Source organism: Anolis sagrei, chromosome 3 (genome assembly GCF_037176765.1).
Source record: "Anolis sagrei isolate rAnoSag1 chromosome 3, rAnoSag1.mat, whole genome shotgun sequence".
NCBI classification, from domain to species: domain Eukaryota; kingdom Metazoa; phylum Chordata; class Lepidosauria; order Squamata; family Dactyloidae; genus Anolis; species Anolis sagrei.
Window position 1 is genome coordinate 153,548,059 of NC_090023.1, and position 20,882 is coordinate 153,568,940.

The 20,882-nt window shown below is 42.2% G+C and overlaps 1 protein-coding gene across 1 annotated transcript; it reads right to left on the reverse strand.

Moving 5' to 3' along the window:
• Positions 1-11,589: 11,589 nt before the first annotated feature.
• Positions 11,590-20,354, reverse strand: LOC132769939 (transmembrane protein 254-like). The gene is made up of 4 exons (XM_060766853.2): positions 20,107-20,354; positions 15,474-15,577; positions 14,526-14,585; positions 11,590-12,533 (listed from the first exon to the last, which is right to left on the reverse strand). Exons 1-4 carry the CDS (start codon positions 20,215-20,217, stop codon positions 12,392-12,394), a joined length of 417 nt encoding a protein of 138 aa, XP_060622836.2. The 5' UTR covers positions 20,218-20,354; the 3' UTR covers positions 11,590-12,391.
• Between the last annotated feature and the right edge of the window lie 528 nt (positions 20,355-20,882).

A 20,882-nucleotide genomic window follows, 5' to 3' on the forward strand; every position in this document is an offset into this window, starting at 1 on the left:
TTGCAAGGTTTATCTTACCACTTTTCTTCCCTCTGGCAATGTTTGGGAATTGTGGAGAGGTGGCAACTTAGCAGAAGTTCAAGACCTCACAACCTCTGAGGATATTTTTTTTTGTAGTGTCAGGAGCGACTTGAGAAACTGCAAGTCGCTTCTGGTGTGAGAGAATTGGCCGTCTGCAAGGACGTTGCCCAGGGGATGCCCGGATGATTTGATGTTTTTATCATCCTTGTGGGAGGCTTCTCTCATGTCTCTGTATGAAGAGCTGGAGCTGATAGAGGGAGCTCATCCGCCTCTCGCCGGATTCGAACCTGCGACCTTTCTGCCAGCACAGGGGTTTAACCCACTGCGCCACCGGAGGCTCCACCTCTGAGGATGCCTGATGGCAAGCGGTTTAACCTCAGCAGACTGAAAGCCAAAACCAAGGTTACAACAACATCAGTTATAGAACTCCAGTATGCTGATGACAACATTGTCTGTGCGCATTCAGAAGAAGATCTACAAGCCACTCTAAACACCTTCGCAGAAGCATACGAGAAGCTCAGCCTGTCATTGAACATCGAGAAAACCAAAGTGCTCTTCCAGCAGTCACCAGCCAACTCCTCTCCAATGCCAGAGATACAGCTTAATGGTGTAACATTAGAAAATGTTGACCATTTCCACTACCTTGGCAGCCACCTCTCCACCAAAGTCAACATCGACACCGAAATACAACACCGCCTGAGCTCTGCGAGTACAGCATTTTTCCGAATGAAGCAGAGAGTGTTTGAGGACTGGGACATCCATAGGGATACCAAGGTGCTTGTTTATAAAGCTATTGTCCTCCCAACCCTGCTATATGCCTGCGAAACGTGGACTGTCTACAGACGTCACATGCAACTCCTGGAACGATTCCATCAGCGCTGCCTCCGGAAAATCCTACAAATCTCTTGGGAAGACAGGCAGACAAACGTCAGCGTGCTGGAAGAAGCAAACACCACCAGCATTGAAGCAATGGTCCTCCGCTACCAACTCCGCTGGACCGGCCACGATGTCCAAATGCCCGACCACCGTCTCCCAAAGCAGTTGCTCTACTCCGAACCCAAGAATGGAAAACAGAATGTTGGTGGACAGGAAAAGAGATTTGAAGATGGGCTCAAAGCCAACCTCAAAAATTCTGGCATAGACACTGAGAACTGGGAAGCCCTAGCCTGTGAGCGCTCCAGCTGGAGGTCAGCTGTGACCAGCAGTGCTGCAGAATTTGAAGAGGCACGAATGGAGCGCGAAAGAGAGAAACGTGCCAAGAGGAACATGCGTCAAGCCAACCCCAAAAGCAATGCCCTCACTGTGGGAAAGATGCAGGTGAAGAACTGGGCTCCACACCACCTACAGATCCACAAGAATACTGATCCTGGAAGACTATCCTACTCGTCCAACAAGGGATCGCCTAAGAAATAATAGATGCAGGTGAAACGTCAGGAGAGAATGCTTCCGGAACATGGCCAGACAGCCGGAAAGACTTACAACAACCCAATTCAAGTAGCGTTGGACCTTAATGCCCTGAAGGTACACAGTCTTTAAGCAAATTCTTTAAAAGATTTGCACACACTAAAATGACACCAAATGCATATATAGTACTCCCAAAACAGAGAACTAACACAACTCTCTGGCCCTCAGAGTGGCTTACAATTTGGCAAAATTCAATGCTGCATTTCAATACAAATAGACAGAGATCACACATCTTTCCCTAGCATTTTTGAAAAGAACATGTTATGAATATGGCAACAAAAACACAAAATTTCTACCCAATGCCCTCAAAAAAGTAGCCAAGCACCAAGCTGGTATGAAACAGTCAAGGGGATCTTACTAACAAACCTAATGAAATAAGGCATTTAAAGACTTCTGTAAAAATTTATATTCTTCAGAATTAGAAAGGAATTTGAATATAGAAGAATTTATTTATTTATTATTTATTTATTTCTCGCACTTCTACCCCGCCCTTCTCAACCCCCGAGGGGGGACTCAGGGCGGCTTACAAAAAGGCACAATTCAATGCCGGCACAACAACAAGGTAAAAAATAAAACATATAAACAGTAATTAAAACAATCCATTATACATCACAATCCCTAAAAACAATCTAGTGCTCAAAGTTTACCAGCTCATAGTCCATAAATTCAAATTCCACATTGTCCAATCCATCAATTCTAGTCGTCGCTTGTCCCTTATCTATCCGCCAGATTACCTGAAGGCCTGATCCCAAATCCATGTTTTTAATTTGGAGGGATGGGAGAGGAAGGATGTCGATGACCTAATTTCCCCGGGGAGTGAGTTCCACAGGTGAGGGGCCACCACCGAGAAGGCCCTGCTCCTCGTCCCCACCAATCTCACTTGTGATAGAGGCGGGGCCGAGAGCAGTGCCCCCCCCCCCAGAAGATCTTAAACTCCGAGGTGGGAGGTAGAAGGAGATGCATTTGGACAGATACGCTGGGCCGGAACCATATAGGGTTTTGTAGGTCAAAACCAGCACTTTGAATTGTGCTCGGAATTGGATCGGCAGCCAGTGGAGCTGACATAACGGAGGGGTGGTATGCTCCCTGTATGATGCTCTGGTGAGTAATCTAGCTGCCGCCCGCTGGAGTAATTGAAGTTTCCGAACAGTCTTCAAAGGCAACCCCACGTAGAGTGCGTTGCAGTAATCTATTCGGGATAAGGAATCTTCCCACAAAGCATATCCAGAATGAACACAGAGAGATGCTGAATGCCCCTATAAGCCTTGACGTGTGACAACTTCAAAGCCATTCCTAGTTGTAAAGTCAACTTTTTGCCTCCATTTCCATTTTCTGCTTTCTCCACATTTGACCACTCTTTAGCTGTTTCAAGCGGCAAGGCTAGGCCCACTTGTGTGGGGTAAGTTCATTGAACCCAGTGGAACTCTGCTTCTGAGTAGATGGATGCAACATTGCTGTTTCAAATGATGTTTCTCCATATTCTTATCGGAGTTCACAACTGAATTCTATAATGAGACTTTCCACCAACACAGAGCAGTAGGGTTCTTAGGCTAAGTCATGCTAAAGCTGTGCCAACTGGTTCGTACATTCAGTACCATAATTATGAAAATAAAATGTATCTCAGCCCTTATCTGAAAGTTAGCATATGACAACAGAGGTCTGTGTGGGTGTACATTCCTAAAATGTAGAATCGTGGCTTCTGATCTAGGAACAATACATGGAGAAATGTCACTGCACCAGAAATGACATCTTAACAATAGAATCAGTATTGGGTGTCGAAAGGCTTTTGGGCACATACATACACTGTGCTTTGTGCGCACAGTGTGAGGCACAAAGCAAATATTGCTCCCCTGAGTGCAAGGCAATGGCAACACACAAATCTTGTTGAAGGAGGAGGAGAAGGAGGTGAGAGGTAATGCTCGCATTTCACACTAGTTCATCTAACAGAAAGACATAGTTCTGCTCCCTACATCCCAAATCCAACAGGACTAAAAATGCAGCTCTACTACAGGGGTGTCAAACTCATTTTCATTGAGGGACACATCAGCCTTATGGATGCCTTCAAAGGGCAATTGAATCCTGGATGGAGAATCCATGGATACAAAGATCAAACTATATTTTTGTACATTGTAATTAATATGCTTTAGTTTTTACCCAGTTGGTATCTCCAGATATAATTGAATGACAACTTCCATCACTTTTGATTTCCACTGTATGGACTGGGGATAATGGGAATTGCAATCCAGCAACTCTTGTGGTTTTGAGATTGAGGAAAAGTGAAAGGACATTTCATAGTGAAGTGGGGATTCGAACCCTCAAGTGTCTTACTCCCGACTTTGGCTTAGTTACTTTCAGCATCAAGCTGTAAATTGGCACCTTCTAGTGGAAAGATCCCATTGTTGCACTCTGCTGTTATTATCTTCTTCTGCATGTGTACGTTGTTTCAGCTGCTTCGTTGTTCAATTCTATATATTGGCTCCTTCTTTATAAATATAATTAATCCTGACAGCTGGTAAACTGGCTGGGATTTCTGGGAGTTGTAGGCTAAAAACATCTGGAGACCCCAGGTTGAGAACCACTGAATGAAAAGAAAGGCTACAGAACTAAGTATAAGGCTGGTATTTACAGAAGGTCCTTCACAATTCATCATTGCCATCTTTCAGTTGTGTAAAATATGTGTGTGTAAAATATGGTATATATAACAAGTATAATAAATCACTAAAATAAACAGTTATTCAAATCAACATTATCCAGACTATAAATAGCAGGATGGGAGAAAGTCCATAGCACATAAATAATTTGTTAACCAAAAAAGCTAGCCCAAGTCCGTTATCTAATTCTTCATTTCAACAGAAGCCAGACGTATGTCCGTCCGTCCGTCTTCCTTCCTTCCTTCCTTCTTCCTTCCTTTCTTCTTCTTCCTCCTCCTCCTCCTCCTCCTCCTCCTCCTCCTCCTCCTTTTGGTAGTCTTTGACAGAAGTGGCCTTAAAGAAAATCTAATTTCATTTTGTGGGCAAATATGAGGCACAGCTACAGGTTGTAAATTCATCCCCAATCTGACTAAAATACATATGGACTAGTTTATTTATTTATTTGTTTATTTATTTATTTAAAACATTTATATTCCGCCCTTCTCACCACAAAGAGGACTCAGGGCGGAGCACAGCGTATACATGGCAAACATTCAATGCCGGGACACAGATTCACATACAATACATAAACATTAAAAACATTTATCAAAATATTAAAATACACCATTTAAAACCATCCTAGTCATCCGCGTCAAATCTAATTGGCCTGGCCATCTTTCCCATTGTTGCTTCATTGCCCTGTCCCGAAAGCTTGGTCCCACAGCCAAGTTTTTACCATCCTTCTAAAGGACAGGAGGGAGGGGGCCGACCTATTCTCACCAGGAAGGGAGTTCCATAGCCGGGGAGCAATCACCGAGAAGGCCCTGTCTCTCGTCCCCACCAATTGCGGCTGTGACAATGGCGGGACGGAAAGCAGGGCTTCCTTGGAGGATCTTAATCTCCGCGATAGTTCATAGGGGGAGATGCGTTCGGACAGGTAATTTGGGCCGGGGCCGTTAAGGCTTTATAGGCCAAAGCCAGCACTTTGAATTGTTCCCGGTAGCAAACTGGCAGCCAGTGGAGCTGGCGTAACATGGGAGTTGTATGCTCCCTATATGCCACCCCAGTTATTAACCTGGCTGCCTCTCATTGGACTATTTGAAGCTTCCGAGCAGTCTTCAAAGGCAACCCCACGTAGAGTGTGTTGCAGTAGTCTATCCTAGATGTAACGAGAGCGTGGACCACCGTGGCCAAGTTTGAGCAATCATATGTGGCCAAGTTTGAGCAACCATATGTAACACATGAAAATAGCCCATATAAAGAACATTGGTATTACTGTTACAAAAGTTATTTAAATGACCTTTTTCCTAATATAAAAAGATAATAAGGTGAACTTACAACAGTTTGGGACATACCTTAATTTTCTTGATATCAGTACTAAATTTGACATGATCTATGACTCCAAGAGCATTTGTTTTTGAATGTCGAAATCACAGACAAAGATGGCTGTTTATACTGATATTTATAAGAAACCTGTAGATGGTAACTCTACCCTGCACACCACAAAAGAAATCTTCCATATTCACAATGGTTGGGGATGCGAGGACACTGCAGCAGTTTAGAACTTTTATTCAAACAAGCAAGCATTCCTAAGCAGTGGTTCCCAGCCTTCGTTCCTCCAGAAGCCTCAGCCAGCTTGGCCAACTATCAGGAATTCAGGGAGTTGAAGTCAAAACACCTAGAGGACCAATAGTTGGGAAATTAATTTATTTATTATTCATTTAAAACCTTTATATCTGGATCTTCTTTACCTCCGCAGAGGGACTCAGACCAGCCATCAAAGATGCCTGAAAGCCAGCAAGCCCTCTCCCCACACACACAAGGGAGCTTGAACTAGATTGTACACATACAGCAAAACACAGCAACAGACCGAATCCAAGCCTTAAAAAGACTTCAAGTGCCAAAGGAGAAATACTTTCTGTGTTAGAATCAAGCCAGCTACAAGGCAAGTACAATATGTTTTGGTGTGTGTGTAGACAGAGCTATAGCCTCATTTCTCTTAGCTTTTTAAACTGCACAATAATACAGTGTAAGATATTGTGAATTACATAATGCCACAATGTTTCCCTGACATTTGTTGATAATCCTTCTCTTTCCTCTTGGGTCCCTCATACTGCAAGGTATAGGCCTTTAAGAAGGAAAGAGGGGTGGCTACACTTAACTCTCTGACTGTATCCCTAAGATCATTTTTAAGATGTCACCTATCTCTGAATTGCATTCAACGGGTTAGTCACCACCCTGACAAACTGGTAACAGCCCCACACTAAAAGGCTTCAACTCTCCTGTTGTGGATGTTTTCACTTGACAGCCTCTAAACAGATGGTATATAGCATAAATGTAAAGGGAGCGTGTCATCCCCATGTTCTCTTGAGGGACTAAGGCTGTCCCATTGCCTTTCACAATTGACCACTCTAGTGTGGGATGGGAAACTACCACATCCACAAAATGTGATAAAAGCTCACCTAACTTTGCTTGTGTTTCCCCAGACCACCTCCATGAAAGGTATTTCTAGAACCAGTGGTGTTAGGAAGGAAACTGTGCCTCTATGGACTAATCTTGAGATCCAAACCATTGTTAGGACAAGATACATGGGCACCACACTGTCATTTCAGATTATTTTGGTACTGCATGTACTGATCAATGAATGCAGTTAGCCAGGCAATAAGTAACAACATACTTCTTTTATGGGCTTGTATATTTTCCCACCATTAAACTGGACAATCTGCCAAAGCCCTTGCTGGTGTTATTCATTTCTGGAGAATGTGTGTTGAACATATTTGAGTAGGCTACTTAAGCAAGAAATAAACACAACTTTGGTCTTGAATTCTCAACTCACAATAATTTATATTTCATTTGACCCTTGTGGGGTCATACTATTTGCAAAGCTTTTATAGGTTTGAATTGGAAATTTAGTAAAATTTGAAAGCAGTATTTGTGGTAGAGCGTTGGAGTATGCTGAATGATTAGCTTGCGAGACATAATCTGATGATTGAAAGGGTAGAGTAAGAAAGGACAGTTGGAGAGGGAGGGATTGCATGTGAAGGTGATATTGACTCCAGTATGCAGGAATAAAAGGTAGAATAGGCAGTGAATTAGATTAGGCCTTTGCCAAGATATGTGGAAATACTGAGAATAAAGAAGAAACTATAATGATAAATTTATATGAATGCAATTTCAAGCAATGCAGTAGTTTATTTTAAAAAAATATGTCATATTGAATATAAGGCATCAAAATAGTAAGAGAAAGAAAAAATAGGTTATAGTTTATACAGTGAAAATGGGAGGATGTTTATTTGTATAGAAAGTAGGAAAACAAGAAGGTAAAATATAGCAAAAAATAGCAAGAATAGTAATAATAATAATATAATAATAAAAGGTATATAGAAAAATTGAAGAAGAGAAGAAGAAAAAGAAAAAAAGTGTTTGTTGACTTCCTTCTTGCTTCCGATGGTCCTTAAAGAATTTATTTAAAATATCGTTTTGCTTAATCTGCTTCCCCTCCATCTACTTCTTTTAGGATTGAATATCTTCAACAAATGAGGTCAATCTTCATCTGTTTTAAATAGTCCTTTACAAGGTCCCAGTTAGTATGTTTTTTTAGGTAGTCCTTGATTAGGTGAAAGCCAGTAGGTAAGCCTGTCCATATTCATACTTTCTAACACCTTATTTAACCAGTCCTCTTTTTTCGGTATTTCTTTTAACTCCATGTCCTGGCATAGAATATTCTGGTTGCTGTGATCAAAACTTAAACAGAATCTCTTTGTTTTTATCTTTTTCTATATCTAGCATGCCAAGTAAAAAGTATTCAGGCTCTCTTCAAATTTTTATTTTTGGAATCTTTTGTATAGCTTCATTTATTTCTTTCCAAAACTGTTGCACTTTTGGGCAGGTCCACCATGAGTGGAAAAGGGTTCCTGCCTGCTGTTCACATTTGCAACATTTGTTAGATGCATTTTTATAACATTTAGCAATTTTGTGTGGTGTAATATACCATCTATATAGCATTTTAAACCAATTTTCTTTTAAATCATAGGAATAGGTATATTTGTGTCTTGGTTCCAGGCCTTTCCCAATGTTTTAAATCAATTTGATGACCAATATTTTGAGCCCATTTCACTCTGTTATTTGTTATTTTTCAGTTGTTCATTCCAATAGTTTTTATTTTTTACTGTTTGTTAAAATGTATTTGTTCAACCACATCTGACCTGGTTACAACAGACTTTCTTAAAACTGCAAAAGAATGAATATTGTAGACTATGATGGCATCGAACTACCAGTAAGAAATAAAACAATGTTTATTTTAAAAGGTATTATCTTCCTATGTAGAACAGATGAAGCCAGAGAGAGTACAACGTCCACTTCCACCTGCATGATTTGAGAGGGGGGGTATAGTATAACAACAGTGATACCTTCAGAAGTACTGTGAGGTGAAGGTGAGGGAATATGAAAAGGTGCCTCGTGCCTTTTAAAGACACCAGGATGTGTGCCCTACTCCTTGCCCCACATGATTTACACACAGGTTCAGGTCTTCTGGCGGAAACAGAAGAACGGCCTGCCTCAGGGAAGTGTGCTTGCCCCATCCATGTTCAACATCTACACAAATGACCAGCCACTGCCAGAAGGGACAGAGAGCTTCATCTATGCTGATGATCATGCCATTACTGCTCAAGCAGGGAGCTTTGAGATGGTAGAACAGAAGCTCTCTGAAGCTCTAGGTGCTCTTACTGCCTATTACAGGGAAAACCAGCTGATCTCTAATCGATCTAAAACACAGACATGTGCCTTTCACCTTAAGAACAGACAAGCATCCCGAGCTCTGAGGATCACCTGGGAAGGAATCCCACTGGAGCATTGCAGCACACCCAAATACCTAAGAGTCACTCTGGACCATGCTCGGACCTACAAGAAGCACTGCCTGAACATCAAGTAAAAAGTGGGTGCTAGAAACAATATCATACGAAAGCTGACTGGCACAACCTGGGGATCACAACCGGACACAGTGAAGACATCTGCCCTTGCGCTATGCTACCCGGTGTGGAACACATCTCACCACACTAAAACAGTGGATGTGGCTCTTAATGAGACATGCTGCATTATCACGGGATGTCTGCGCCCTACAGCACTGGAGAAATTAAACTGTCTAGCCGATATCGCACCACCTGACATCCGCTGGGAAGTAGCAGCCAATAGTGAAAGGACCAAGGCAGTGACATCTCCAGCCCATCCCTTGTTTGGGTATCAGCCAGCATGTCAACGGCTTAAATCAAGAAATAGTTTTCTAAGATCTACAGAGACATTTGCTGGAACACCCCAGCAAGCGAGAGTCCAAAAGTGGCAGGCTCAAACCCAGAACCTCAATCAATGGCTGATACCAAATGAGAGACTCCCTTCTGGGCACACAGAAAACTGGGCTACTTGGAAAGTGCTGAACAGACTGCTCTCTGGCACCACGAGATGCAGAGCCAATCTTAAGAAATGGGGCTACGAAGTGACATGTGAGTGTGGAGAAGAGCAAATGACAGACCACCTGCTTCAATGCAACCTGAGTCCTGCTACATGCACAATGGAGGACCTCCTTGTGGCAACACCAGAGGCACTCCAAGTGGCCTGCTGCCGGTCAAAGGGCATTTAATCAACTACCAAACTTGCAAATTCTGTGTTTTGTCTGTTTGTTTGTTTGTTTGTTTTTGTTTAAAATGTAATACAAATGTCTGGTTGCTGATGACACGATAAATAAATAGGTTTTTTTACAAAATCAGAAGTGACTAGAATTGTTACTGCTGATTCTGAAACAGCTGGCAAAATTGCTTGCGTGGTTCCTAGATTATATGAATGACCTATCTCAGTAAAAGAAGTGTTTGGATTTGGAGATGAGGATGCTGCTGCACTGAGACTTCTGGTGGGTCACAAGGTGCATTTTGCTCTCGCCCTCTGAAAGTGTCTTCTTTAAGGATATCATTCTCAGATTCTGTGCTAAAGAGCTGTATTATGCAATGAACAATGTGTTGGCATGTGCCATGCTTTTCAAATAAAAAAGATGGTGAACTTCATATTGCATCCCCATCCAGACAAGGGCAAATCAGCCTGCTCTCACTGTTTCTAAGCACCATACAGGCACACCTAGAAATGAGATTAGCCAAGAGGTTTATCAGGGCATTCTGGGTTGTGGACAAATATAACAAGTGTAGCCTAGCAAATCCTTCATGAAATCTGCAAAGGTGTCAGTCTTTTTGAACAGCTGCTTGCCTGGTTGCAGTCATGAGTTCCCTCACCTTCACCTCACATTACTTCTGAAGGTATCATTGTTGTTGAGCCATCCCCCCCCCCCCAAAGATGTATCGTTCATCAAGAGACTTCAAACAAATGACATTTTTTTCCTTTTTATTAAAATACTAGCTGTACCTGCCATGCGTTGCTGTGGCCAACCTTCCCTCCCTCTTTCTCTCCTCCTTTCTTTCTCTCCTTCCTTCCCTTTTTTCCCCCTTCTCTGCTTCCTTCCTTCTCTTCCTCTTCCCTTCCTTCCCCTCCCTTTTTCTTTCCCTTTTACTTTCTCTCTTCCTTCTCTACCTATTCTGGGACTGCAAATTTTGTTGTGACCAATTTAGGGTGAGGTTGCCATACAAATTCACATTTCCCTATAGACCATTTAGTTTTTCAGGCATCTGGAGACCATCTTGATAGTGCCCCATACTCTGGGGAGTCCATTCAGCAGTCATTCAGAGCTGGACATTTAGTGCAGTGGACTCTATTACATGGAACACCCCTTACATGTTCAGCATGTGTGTTTTCATGTTGATTCAGACGTATGGTGACCCTGTCCTACAGTTTTGTTGGCAAAATATATTCCAAGTGGATTCACTCTTGCCCTTTTAGACTGAGGGAAAGTGATTTACTTAAGGTCTCTCAGTGGGTTTTCATGACTGAGTCATGACTAGGTCTGGTCTTTCGGACCCATTGCTCCACACTCAAAACACACTACGATTCTCGCCCTTAGATACATGTAATAGCAAACCTTCCTGTAGCCATTTCATCAATTAACACAACTTTATTTTGCGTGTGTATGTATTTGTGTGTGTGTGTGTTTGTATAGACGGATGGATGGATGGATGGATAGACAGATAGATAGATTCCTTCCATGTTCTAGCAAACCTGCTGTCTCTCAGCAGGCCCGCAGCCAGGATTTCGTTTCGGGGGGGGGGGGGCTAATTTCAGGGGGGGTTCGGGGGGGCTGAGTTTCGGGGGGGGGGGCTGAGTCTGAGTGAAAGAGGGTCTAGCCTAGCAAACTTTTTGTATCGTTACCCCAATACCCCCATGCATATGGGATATATTGAGTATGGTGATCAGATCATGATATGAATAAACATAACAGTTTAAATAATGCACCAGTAAGGCCTTTTCGCGAACCACCATGAGAATTTCGGGGGAGGGGGGGGCTGAAGCCCCTCAAGCCCCCCCCCCCAGCTACATGGGTCAGGACACATGTCCATATATAATTACAAGTTATAAAGGATAGCAGAAGCTGTAATTCAACACCAACTTGAGAGTAAAATGTTCTTCACTCTCTGCTTTGAGAAACAAAGTGTGTATGAAGACGGTAATTGAAATTCAGTCTGGATCAAGATAGCCCGGTGAAAGCCTGGCATTTGTTGTTGCCTTCCTATGTCTTCAAGTCACTTCCAACTACAAATAATTCACACATTGCATCTCCCCAATAAATTTGAGGTGGACAATCTCTGATCTTCTGAATGTTGTGGGGCTGTAAGTCCATCAGACCTAGCTAACAATAGAAGATCCTAAGCATCGCAGTTCAACATCTGGAGGACAATACTTCTTGGGTTGATATAAAGCCTAGCTAAGGGCCAGATGGCTGAGCATAATCTCACTATGTTGCCACACTTTCAGTCTATGTGGCACAGCTTGTGACCAGGCCTTTTGCTCTAGCAGAGAAGTGGAGAATATGCCTGCTGCCAGACTATAGGGACCGTTTTAAGTTCCAGAGGAGGCTTTAATAACCCCTGAACTACAACTTGCAGGTAGAAGTGCTTGGTCTCAATCATTTAATATTGTATTTCCGTGAGCCAACTGAAAGCTCACCTCTGTGTTATGATCTTCAATAAGATATTTTATAAACAAATAACTTCACTTCCCTCGCAGCTTCAAAATCCATATAGGACATGTAAAAGGTAGTGTTTTTTATTCCTGGTAGTAATGAACATGATGTGCTTTGGATGTATTGATTAAAGCTGAGAACAAGACCAAAATGCCAGACTATGCTTTTATGTTGTCTTCTGCTTGAACCCTTCATTTGTTTTCATTGGTGGTTTGTAAATCCACAGGAAGAACAGAGAATTTAATCCAAATGTAATTGTTTGAGCAAACCACCGAACCTGGGTTGTGTGATCAGTGATGCCTTTCTCCCTGCAGAGAAGAAAGAGACAAATAAATGTAACACTAGTGAATCTACATAAATAAAATTTATTTATTTACTTTATTTATTTACTTTATTTGTATACCGCACTATCTCAGCCCGTAGGCGACTCAGTGCGGTTTACAACAGGACAAAATACAAAGTGCATAGTATTAGCATCTAAACAATCACTAAAGCAGTTAAAACAATACCACAATACATCAGTAAATGAACAAACATCAATACATCCAATAACTAATCCGTCACGCCTCATCAGTAAAATCGCAATCCGATCTCATCATCCATTATTCCAGTTCCAAATTCAGTCAATTGATTGCACTGCTTAATTGAACACCTGTTCAAAGAGCCAGGTCTTCACTCTTCTCCTGAACACCAGCAGGGAGGGGGCCGATCTAACGTCTGCGGGAAGGGCGTTCCACAGCCGAGGGGCCACCACGGAGAAGGCCCTGTCTCTCGTCCCCGCCAGCCGTGCTTACATTACAAAAATGTAATGTTTGTATGTGGGATTAACATAACGCAAAAACCACTTGACAAATTGACACCAAATTTGGACACAAGACATCTATCAGGCCAACAAGTGACCATCACTCATAAAAACACTGAAAAACACAGCAGAAGAGACTTTAAAAGCCAAATAACAAAAAATACATTACAACACTTGTGCAAAACCACATTTATATATACGCAAACACACATATGTCGCAGGTTCAAATCTGGGGAGTGGCATGAGTTCCCACTGTTAGCCCCAGTTTCTGCCAACATAGCAAATGTGAGTAGATCAATAGGTACCACTCCGGCGGAAAGGTAACAGCACTCCATGCAGTCATGCCGGCCACATGACCTTGGAGGTGTCTATGGACAATGCCAGCTCTTGTTTAGAAATTGAGATGAGCACCACCCACCAGAGTCAGACACTACTGGACTTGATTCCAGGAGAAAACCTTTATCTTTACCCTACATAAATATATACACAAGAAAACACGTATGTGCAGACTGGGCCACAGCAACGCGTGGCAGGGGACAGCTAGTTACAGAATAAAAATCTAGGTAAAGAAAGATCTTTGAGGCTCTCTAACTTCCTCTCAAGTAGGCTGATCACCCTTGCTTCTTTATGCTCATATCAATGTAGTTGTTGTTGTTGTTGTTGTTGTTGTTTGCTTTCAAGTCATTTCCCTGATATACTTTTCCTTGGGATTAATAGAGTGTACCACTTGCTTCCCACAGACAAATTTGATACGGCTACTAACCTGCTTTTATTTTTTTTAACCACTTTAGATTGCACGAAAAATCATCTCCCCCATGAACGCACATATAAAATCTATATAAATAAAAATGTCATGTTCGTTTGTGGGATTAACAGCACTCAAAAGCCACTGGACGAATTGACACCAACTTTGGACACAAGATACCTAACAACCCAATTTATGTCCTTCACACAAAAAAATTATTTTGTCATTTGGGAGTTATTGTTGCTAGGATTTATAGTTCACCTACAATCAAAGAGCATTCTGAACCCCACCAATGATGGAATTGAACCAAACTTGGCACGCAGTTCTCCCATGACCAACAGAAAATACTGGAAGGGTTTGGTGGGCAGTGTCCTTTGGTTTTGGAGATGTAGTTCACCTGCTTCCAGAGATCACTGTGGACTCAAACAATGATGGATCTGGACCAAACTCTACATGAATACCCAATATGCCCAAATGTGAACACTGAGGAAAATATAATCTTGACATTTGGGAGTTGTGGATACTGGGATTTATAGTTCACCTACAATCACAGAGCATTCTGAACCCCAGCAACGATAGAATTGGGCCAAACCTCCCACACAGAACCCCCATGTGGGCCACAGCAAAGCGTGGCAGGGGACGGCTAGTATTTGTATAAAAAAGGAAGCGCCCTTTCAGGCAACGCTGTTTATGAGAACTGTAAGAAGTAAAAAGAGACCAAAAACAAAAGAGAAATAAATGAAATTAGCTTACTTGCAAAGCTTGAGAACAATAAATGCCCACAGAGCATGAAGTATCCAGACTGTCACAAACCTGTGAGTTAAAAAGGAGAAGACCACACTATTTATGAATGGGGTTAGTGAGATATTAGTTCAGAGCATATACAATAACATTGAGGTCTGAAAAACAGACAAATGGCATAACCCCTAACATCTTATCAGCCTATAAACATGTTCCTTTCAGTAGGACACAAGTGCAACATAGTTTAAATCAACTCACCTTCCCTTAGGCCCCTTCTACAGTAGTATATAAAATCCAGATTATCTGCTTTAAACTGGAGTATATGGCAGTGTAGACTCATATAATCCAGTTCAAAACAGATAATGTGGATTATCTGCTTTGATAATCTGGATTACATGGCAGTGTAAAAGGGGCCTTAGTATAGTAGAAAGAAAGGTGTGACTTGCTTAAAGTCAACCAGTGAGTTGCAATGCTTCAGAGGACATTTGAACCCTAGCTTCTCAGAAACGTAACCCAACTCTCAGACCACAATACCATGTATCTGAGTTCAAGAGGAATTAGCCACACTCAAATGCTTCATGGAGTAATGATTATTCAGAGATAGTGTGTAATGCATACATCAAACTTTACGTGCATTTATTGTGGAGAAAGTATTCCGAACATAAAATCCCCACAGAGAGCTTTCTGAAATACAAACTGGATGTTGGATTTTGGGAGTTGCAGTCAATAAAAGCCTTTAAAACTTCTCTATATTCATCTGACCACAGTGGCTTACTCCTAAGTTCCCGAAATCCCTCCTCATGACTAGATTGATCATTTATTGGACTTTACAACTTGCTTTTATGTCACCGATTTGAAAATATTTGATTTTCCCAGCCCAAAATTTAAGAGCTACATGCACACCTGGATAACTACAACACAGAACAAAGAAAACACCATTGGTTCCTGAATTTCGCTTACCATATTCTCAACTGAGTATTATAATGTTCCAAAAGATACTTTGTTAAAGTGCCGAGTGGTCCCAGCTTGTCATAGGGGATGGTTTGGGGTGCAAATAATGTCCACTGTTGTAAAAAGAGGAAAAAGGCACAAATTTTATTATTTGAGAATTATTGTAACGAGAGTAACAAAATTTCATTACTATTTCGTTACAGCAATTGCGCGTGCACATAGTTAAATTACTATAATTAGGGAAACTTCAGGGGTTCCTTTCTCCCTCATTTTAAAGCTGTTGGAATACTAGCTACAATGGTAGAATGCATCTACATTTTCATTTATCCACAAATGTTTGGGAAATTTACAATGTTTTTATAAACATTTAAAAAAAACTACAAGAGCTAGCTCCTTTATTTTTATATACAACTAGCCATCTCCTGCCATGCGTTGCTGTGGCCCAATCTATGTATATATGTTTTGTGGGTGTATATATGTGTGTATGTGTGTGTATATATTTGTGTATATGTGTGTGTTTGTATATATATATGTGTGTGTATTTCTGTTTTTGTATTTTTATATGTGTACATGCCTATTGTGTTTATATGTGTGTTTGCATACGTGTGTGTATATATATGTGTGTGTGTGTATATTTGTGTGCTTGTCTATATGCATATTTGTGTGTATATATGTATGTATGTGGATATGTAAATGTGTGTGCATGAGTATATGTATATATGTATGTTTGCATGTGCATACATGATGTGTATGTATATGTATGTGTGTATATTTGTGTTTGTGCATATATATACATGTGTATGAATGTGTGTATGTGCATATGTATATGAGTGTATGTGTGTGTGTGTGTGTATATATATATATGGTTTATTTTTGCAGTTTTTAAGGGGTTTTGTGTGTGTGTGTGTGTGTGTGTGTGTGTGTGTGTTTATGGGTGATGGACACTTGTTGAACTGTTAGGTGTCTTGTGTCCAAATTTCGTGTCAATTTGTCCAGTGGTTTTTGAGTTATGTTAATCCCACAAATGAACATTACATTTTTATTTATATAGATGCACAAGTTAACTATGCCGCCAATCCCTAGAAGTTTCAGAAACATTCACACATGTACAGATTTTGGGGGATTTTTCAAAGTTTAGACAAAAACAATTTATTCTCCCAAAATGTGACAATAGCAATTCCCTTGAATGTCTGTCTGTCTTTATGGCACACATCAACAAAACTTCAACTTATTACAGATTTATACTATTACTCACTTACTGTAGTCCTCTTTGTAGATTCAGTAATTTTATTGATAATATTAGACTGACTCTAAATGGGTCTAAATCCACAGACAGGCATGTAGCCGGGGGGGGGGGGGGGCTTGGGGGGCTTCAGCCCCCCCCCCCCCGGAAATTCTGAAGGTGGTCCGCGAGAAGGCTTTACTGGTACATTATTTAAACTGTTATGTTTATTCATATCATGATCTGATCACCATTCTCAATATATCCCATATGCATGGGGGTATTGGGGTAACAATACAAAAGGTTTGCTAGGGTAGACCCTCTTTCACTCAGGCTTACCCCCCCCCCCCCCCCCCCGAAACAAAATCCTGGCTACTGGCCTGTCCACGGAGTTTCTATGTTGAGCACTGCATTCTGGGAAATGTAAGAACTGATGTCAGAGGAAAATATGAAGATATTTTCTTGTGTAAATCTCTACAACCAAATGCAGCTGAGAGGAATGAAGTGTTTCTTTACATACGAGGGTTGAATGAAAAGTAATGCCTCCACCTTCGTTACTTGGGTTTGGATGGGAATATCTTAATAAATCGAACGCAGAAATAATCCTTAGAATGTGCTCTTTAACTACCACTATCCACTTTTCCACATAATCACCAGACCATTGGATACATTTCTGCCAACAATGAACAAGTTTTCTAAAGCCGTCACGGAAGAAGTTGACACTGTTTCCACAACCCATCGTGCACAGATCTTCCGATAGCCAAGCAAAGCAATAATGTGACCCACACGTTCTTGTGAAATGCCGATTATGCTTAAAATTTCTCTCTGAGTGATACAATGATCGTCCTGAATCAATGCTTGTGAAACTCGGTGGTTGCTGTCACAGGACGTCCAACTCTTTGTTTGTCACGCAAGTCAGATGTTCCCACCTCAACATCTTTCAACCTTTTTTATGGCCTCATAAATTAGTTAACTTAGCCTCCCCACATAAGTGGTACCTAATTTTCCTAATGGACAGGTGCAACTGTCTTTCAGGTTGTAAAGGTCGACAACAAGCTACACAAAATTGGTCGGAAGCTCACTCCGACCCGGGCTGGCTTCGAACTCATGACCTTTCAGTCAGTAGTGATCTTAATGCAGCTGACACCCAGCCAGTGCACCACAATCCCTGTAGTAACAGAAGTACACCAGAAACTTGCTAAGCAGGCTTACACAGCCCGTGTCTCGCTCATCTGATTACATCTCTGGTCTTATATATGGAATATTGAATGATATATATGCTCAAGCTTCCTGCTTGTGGTTGCAAAATATATTAGCATGGTGGTGCTGAGATTATCCAGCCCTCTGCTAATGTTATGCCACTTGTAAAAAAACCCCACCAAATTGAGGATGCATATTATTATTATTTGGCAGGTCAAGAAAACAAGTTGCATGGATTTGTGCTAACAAAACAGATGAGGAAATACTGCCTAACACTGGCTTATCACACAGTGGGGATTGTCTTTTCCTTGCAGCCACTTGACTGTCACCAATGTTTTCAATTTGGAGGAAAACACACATACGGACTGAGTTGGACATGATTTTATCTTGGCGATTTGGCTTATTTGTAATTTTAATCAATATGTATTTTAACTTGTTATTATCTGATGTTTTTCAATTGTACTATTAGTATTGAATCCTTGCTGTAAGCCGGTCTGAGTCCCTCTACGGAGGTTGAGAAGATCAGGATATAAAAGTTTTAAACAAACAAACAAACAAATAATAAACTCCATAGGAGTCACACATGCCAGGGAGCCCTGCCTTCCATCCCCATTTGGATTAGTTTAGTTCCCTAAATATCCTACTGTAGCCTTCCCATTCGCAAACTGAGGATGAATACCTGAGAATTCATCTACACTGTACAATTAATGCAGTTTGGCACCACTTTAACTGCTCTGGCTCAATGCTATGGGGCCATGGGAACTGTAATTCATGGGAGTGGGAAGAGTTCTCTAGCAGGGTGGGAGGAAGAATTCTTGTGAATGTTGCAGATGGCTACCTTGATTATAGCATTTATTGGCCTTGCAGCTTCAATGCCTATCTAGTTGCTGCCTGGCGGAATCCTTTGTTGGGAGGTTCTCTAGTAAAGGGGGAAGAGTTCTCTAGCAAAGTGGGAAGAGTTCTCTAGCAAAGAATTTTAAGTATGGGTTGCACTGAGTTTTCCGGGCTATATGTCCATGTTCATGAAGCATTCTCTCCTGACGTTTCGCCTACGTCCAACCTCAGAGGTTGAGGGATCTGTTGGAAACTGGACAAGTGAGGTTTATATATCTGTGGAATAATGTCCAGGGTGAGAGAAAGAACTCTTGTGTGAATGTTGCAAGTGGCCACCTTGATTAGCATTTATTGGCCTTGCAGCTTCAATGCCTGGCTAGTTGCTGCCTGGGGGGAATCCTTTGTTGGGAGGCTCTCTAGCAAAGGGCAAAGAGTTCTCTAGCAAAGTGGGAAGAGTTCTCTAGCAAAGAATTTTAAGTATGGGTTGCTGTGAGTTTTCCAGGCTGTATGGCGATGATCCAGAAGCATTCTCTTCTGATGTTTCAGCCACATCCAACCTCAGAGGATGAGGAATCTGTTAGAAACTGGACAAGTGAGGTTTATATATCTGTGGAATAATGTCCAGGATGGGAGAAAAAACTCTTATGTAAATGTTGCAAATGGCCACGTTGATTAGCATTTATTGGCCTTGCAGCTTCAATGCCTGGCTAGTTGCTGCCTGGGGGAATCCTTTGTTGGAAGGCTTTCTAGCAAAGTGGGAGGAGTTCCCTAGCAAAGAATATTAAGTATGGGTTGCACTGAGTTTTCCGGGCTATATGGCCATGTTCATGAAGCATTCTCTCCTGACATTTCGCCCACATCCAACCTCAAAGGTTGAGGGATCTGTTGGAAACTAGACAAGTGGGGGTTATATGTCTGTGAAATGTCCAGGGTGGGAGAAAGAACTCTTATGCGAATGTTGCAAATGGCCATTTTGATGAGCATTTATTGGCCTTGCAGCTTCAAAGCCTGGCTAGTTGCTGCCTGGGGGAATCCTTTGTTGGGAGGCTCTCTAGCAAAGGGGAAAGAGTTCTCTAGCAAAGTGGGAAGAGTTCTCTAGCAAAGAATTTTAAGTATGGGTTGCTGTGAGTTTTCCAGGTTGTATGGCCATGATCCAGAAGCATTCTCTTCTGATGTTTCGCCCACATCCAACCTCAGAGGTTGAGGGATCTGTTGGAAACTAGACAAGTGAGCTTTATATATCTGTTAAATGTCCAGGGTGGGAGAAAGAAAAGCATTCTCTCCTTAAATTTCACAATCCTTATCCCATGTATAGTTTCACAGTGGCTTGTCTATAAGGTTGCCTTGCATACCCCAATCGCCCCCTCTCCCCCCGGTTTCCCTTACGGCGTGGTAGGCATTGACGCCTCCGATCAACAGCATCAGGATGAGTGGGGTTCTCCTGAAGTAGGTGGCGGGGTTCGGGGTCCCACGTCGCGCTGCGGGAACCGGGGCCATCCTCTGCCGTGGCGCCTCCTTCCTCCTCCTGCTCTTTCTTTGGACTCATCCTGCTCTTATCCCCGGCCGCCCACGCGAGAGGGAGTCACCCGTGGACTTTCCGGGGTGTTTGCCTCTGGAGGTGCTTCTCCTGCCGGGGAGAGGGAAGGAATGAAGCGCGCTTGCTCTCCTCCCACTAGGGAAGACCTCCTCCTCCTCCTCCTCTCCATAGGAGAAGGAGAGCTTCCCCATGCAAACAGCCAGGGCTCAACGGTCTGGAATCTTAGGGTTTGTAGTCTGGAGAGGAACCAGCACTCATAGAATCCTAGAGTTGGGAGAGACCTCATGGGCCATCCAGTCCAACCCTCTGCCAAGAAGCAGGAAAATCGCATTCAAAGCACCCCCGACAGTTGGCCACTCAGCCTCTGTTTCAAAGCCTCCAAAGAAGGAGCCCCCACTGCGGGGCAGAGAGTTCCACTGCTGAACAGCTCTCACAGGAAGTTCTTCCTAATGTTCAGATGGAATCTCCTTTCTTGTAGTTCTGCTGCCCTAGTCTCCAGGGCAGCAGAAAACAAGCTTGCTCCCTCCTTCCTGTGACTTCCTTCACATATTTATACATGGCCATCATCATGTCTCTTCTCAGCCTTCTCTTCTTCAGGCTAAACATGCCCAGCTCTTAAGCCACT